This window comes from Oncorhynchus nerka, linkage group LG14 (assembly GCF_034236695.1).
Source record: "Oncorhynchus nerka isolate Pitt River linkage group LG14, Oner_Uvic_2.0, whole genome shotgun sequence".
Lineage (NCBI taxonomy): Eukaryota > Metazoa > Chordata > Actinopteri > Salmoniformes > Salmonidae > Oncorhynchus > Oncorhynchus nerka.
Genome location: NC_088409.1, coordinates 16,705,690 through 16,709,745, shown reverse-complemented (window position 1 = coordinate 16,709,745; position 4,056 = coordinate 16,705,690). Strand labels below are relative to the sequence as shown.

At 56.7% G+C, this 4,056-nt stretch overlaps 1 protein-coding gene across 6 annotated transcripts in view; it reads right to left on the bottom strand.

Annotated features, from left to right (window-relative positions):
• Positions 1-2,205: 2,205 nt before the first annotated feature.
• Positions 2,206-4,056, bottom strand: part of LOC115116966 (DENN domain-containing protein 3-like) — a 30,205-nt gene continuing 28,354 nt past the window's right edge. For 5 of the 6 annotated variants that reach the window (XM_065027560.1, XM_065027561.1, XM_065027564.1 and 2 more), the window contains 3 exons: positions 3,989-4,056; positions 3,646-3,783; positions 2,206-3,289 (listed from right to left, as the gene is read on the bottom strand). The exon at positions 3,989-4,056 is cut by the window's right edge and continues 51 nt beyond it. In XM_065027560.1, coding sequence (XP_064883632.1) covers positions 3,080-3,289; positions 3,646-3,783; positions 3,989-4,056 — 416 coding nt within the window. In that variant the 3' untranslated portion in view covers positions 2,206-3,079. Of the gene's footprint in view, positions 3,290-3,645; positions 3,784-3,988 lie in introns of those variants that run through there. The other variant, XR_010465723.1, reaches the window with a different exon arrangement.

The window sequence follows — 4,056 nt, the reverse complement described above, 5'->3', positions numbered from 1 at the left end:
GGTGCTCTATGGGATGGGGGGGCAGCCCTGACCACAAGCTGGAGCAGCAAAAGGTGGAGCAGCGTGGTGGGGTGTACTAGATACAAGGTGGAGCAGGGAAGCGTGGTGGGGTTGGGGGTCCTCAAGGTGGAGCATTTTTGGAGCAGAACAAGGTGGAAGGTGGGGTGCTGCAGTGGGGGTTGGGGGAGTACAAGGTGGGATGGGGGGGGAGCAGCCCACAAGGTGGAGCAGCGTGGTGGGGTTGGGGGCAGCCCACAAGGTGGAGCAGCGTGGTGGGGTTGGGGGCAGACCACAAGGTGGAGCAGCGTGGTGGGGTTGGGGGATACAAGGTGGAGACCACAAGGTGGAGCAGCGTGGTTGGGGGGACCACAAGGTGGAGCAAGCGTGGTGGGGTTGGGGGGCAGACCACAAGGTGGAGCAGCGTGGACAGACCACAAGGTGGAGCAGCGTGGTGGGGTTGGGGACAGACAGGTGGACAAGGTGGGGGAGCAAGGTGGAGCAGCGTGGTGGGGTTGGGGGCAGACCACAAGGTGGAGCAGCGTGGTGGGGTTGGGGGCAGACCACAAGGTGGAGCAGCGTGGTGGGGTTGGGGGCAGACCACAAGGTGGAGCAGCGTGGTGGGGTTGGGGGCAGACCACAAGGTGGAGCAGCGTGGGGGCAGACCACAAGGTGGAGCAGGTGGGGTGGGGGGCAGACCACAAGGTGGAGCAGACAGACCACAAGGTGGGAGCAGACCACAAGGTGGTGGGGGTTGGACAAGGTGGAGCAGCGTGGTGGGGTTGGGGGCAGACCACAAGGTGGAGCAGCGTGGTGGGGTTGGGGGACCACAAGGTGGAGCAGCGTGGTGGGGTTGGGGGGCAGACCACAAGGTGGAGCAGGTGGGGAGCAGACCACAAGGTGGAGCAGGTGGGGTTGGGGGCAGACCACAAGGTGGAGCAGCGTGGTGGGGACAGACAGACCACAAGGTGGAGCAGCGTGGTGGGGTTGGGGGACCACAACAGCAGCGTGGTGGGGTTGGGGGCAGACCACAAGGTGGAGCAGCGTGGTGGGGTTGGGCAGACCACAAGGTGGGCAGCGTGGTGGGGTTGGGGGCAGACCACAAGGTGGAGCAGCGTGGGGTGGGGCAGACCACAAGGTGGAGCAGCGTGGTGGGGTTGGGGGACAGACCACAAGGTGGAGCAGCGTGGTGGGGTTGGGGGACAGACCACAAGGTGGAGCAGCGTGGTGGGGTTGGGGGCAGACAGCAGCGTGGTGGGGTTGGGGGCAGACCACAAGGTGGAGCAGCGTGGTGGGGTTGGGGGCAGACCACAAGGTGGAGCAGCGTGGTGGGGTTGGGGGGCAGACCACAAGGTGGAGCAGCGTGGTGGGGTTGGGGGACAGACACAAGGTGGAGGACAGACACAAGGTGGAGCAGCGTGGTGGGGTTGGGGGACAGAACAAGGTGGGAGCAGCGTGGTGGGGGTTGGACAGACAACAAGGTGGAGCAGCGTGGTGGGGTTGGACAGACAACAAGGTGGAGCAGCGTGGTGGGGTTGGGGGCAGACCACAAGGTGGAGCAGCGTGGGGTTGGGGGCAGACAACAAGGTTGGGGGTTGGGGGCAGACCACAAGGTGAGCAGCGTGGTGGGGTTGGGGGCAGACTACAAGGTGGTGGGGTTGGACAGACAACAAGGTGGAGCAGCGTGGTGGGGTTGGTGGGCAGTGGTGGGGTTGGGGGCAGACAACAAGGTGGAGCAGGTGGGGTTGGACAGACAACAAGGTGGAGCAGCGTGGTGGGGTTGGGGGACAGACAACAAGGTGGAGCAGCGTGGTGGGGTTGGCGTGGTGGGGTTGGGGGCAGACAGAACAAGGTGGAGCAGCGTGGTGGGGTTGGACAGACAACAAGGTGGGCAGCGTGGTGGGGTTGGGGGCAGCACAAGGTGGTGGGGTTGGGGGACAGACAACAAGGTGGAGCAGCGTGGTGGGGTTGGGGGACAGACAACAAGGTGGAGCAGCGTGGTGGGGTTGGGGGACAGACAACAAGGTGGAGCAGCGTGGTGGGGTTGGGGGACAGACAACAAGGTGGAGCAGCGTGGTGGGGTTGGACAGACAACAAGGTGGAGCAGCGTGGTGGGGTTGGACAGACAACAAGGTGGAGCAGCGTGGTGGGGTTGGACAGACACAAGGTGGAGCAGCGTGGGGGGTTGGGGGACAGGACAAGGTGAAAAACAAAATGGCCAACCTTGAGTCTTTAATCCAGGAAAAGCACATTTTAGAACAAAGCTTTGAAAAAACATTTAGAAGCTCACCTTCTCTCTGAGGTGTTCAGGGAAAATAAGAACAATTTATAGTCTATAGCAGGGACATTCAACTCTGACCCTACGAGGTCCGGAGCCTGCTGCTTTTCTGTTCTACCTGCTAATTCATTGCAACCACCTGGAGTCCCAGGTCTAAATCAGTCCCTGATTAGAGGGGAATCACCCACCTGGAGTCCCAGGTCTAAATCAGTCCCTGATTAGAGGGGAATCACCCACCTGGTGTCCCAGGTTTAAATCAGTCCCTGATTAGAGGGGAATCACCCACCTGGTGTCCCAGGTTTAAATCAGTCCCTGATTAGAGGGGAATCACCCACCTGGAGTCCCATGTCTAAATCAGTCCCTGATTAGAGGGGAATCACCCACCTGGAGTCCCAGGTCTAAATCAGTCCCTGATTAGAGGGGAATCACCCACCTGGAGTCCCAGGTCTAAATCAGTCCCTGATTAGAGGGGAATCACCCACCTGGTGTCCCAGGTCTAAATCAGTCCCTGATTAGAGGGGAATCACCCACCTGGAGTCCCAGGTCTAAATCAGTCCCTGACTAGAGGGGAACAATGAACAAAGCATTGGAACTGGCTTCCAGGTCCAGAGTTGAGTTTGAGGGGGCTATAGTCTCTTCAGACCTGTAGGACTCCTCGGGGTCTGCAGGGCTCTTCCTCTAACCTGGTCCCACATCTATTTCTGCTGTTTAGGAAACTCCTGTCGTTGTTGTGCCAAACATTTTATTCACTTAAAAGAGTTGTCAAAACCACACAAACAGATACTGGACCAGGCTACTCGTCCTCTACTCAACCTTCCAAATGGCGATTTTGCCATCCTGGCAGGCGGAGCCACTGAGTACATAGCGGCCCTCTGCAGAGCACAGTGCCTGGACACGGTCTGTGTGGGCCATCATCAGCTCCTTCTCTACACTGTGGCTCTCTGTGTCCACTATGTAGATCTTCCCACTCATCCTGCACTGGTCAGGGCTCGGCCCGCTGCAGCCAACCCAGATCTGGACGAGACAAACAATGAAGAGAAGCTTGTTGAGGATTTGCAGTTGTACTGTGACATTCACTACCTAAATAAAACTCAGAGTTCGCTCTGGACACTCTGATCATTACTATGAGAGATAAAATAATGATGGTAGGGTGGAATGTATGGTATCATTTCTAAGTACGGTACTATTTTAACTGCTACTTTACACGCTTTTGTAGAAATTGCAACACCTGAGAAAGACTGTTGTTGCCAGAATCTTATGAATGTGTTAATAGTCACGTGTTAAAGAGGTTATTATGTTGGTACCCTTCCATTAAAGTGTTACCAGCAAAACACGCAAAGAACATCCAACTGAGACCATTCTTTTCTCACCTGATTCTTAACCTTGATCATACAGTTGACCCCTGTACAGTTCTGCAGCCGCACCCTCAGGAAAGGCTTGGTCAGGTCTTTACAGTGCCAGAGACAGAGCTCGTCAGAATCAGAACAGCTCGTCCACAACTGGCCCCTCTGAAAGAAACACACAGTGGACTAGTTTAGCCATCAGCTCATGACACTCTCATTGACAAGCAAACTGACTGTTGGAAGGCTGCAAAAATACATAGTGTCTGGCTTGATTATTGAAGCCACTTGGAGGCCATGGTGAAGGCCTCGTATGAGATAAAGATCTTGGTTCAGTGAAATCTCCAAGATGAAGGGAACATGGGCCTACTACCTCTAAGAAGAGGATGAGGCTGCTGAACTCAGTGGGCATGCTCCGTAGATCCTCAGGAAGTGTCATCT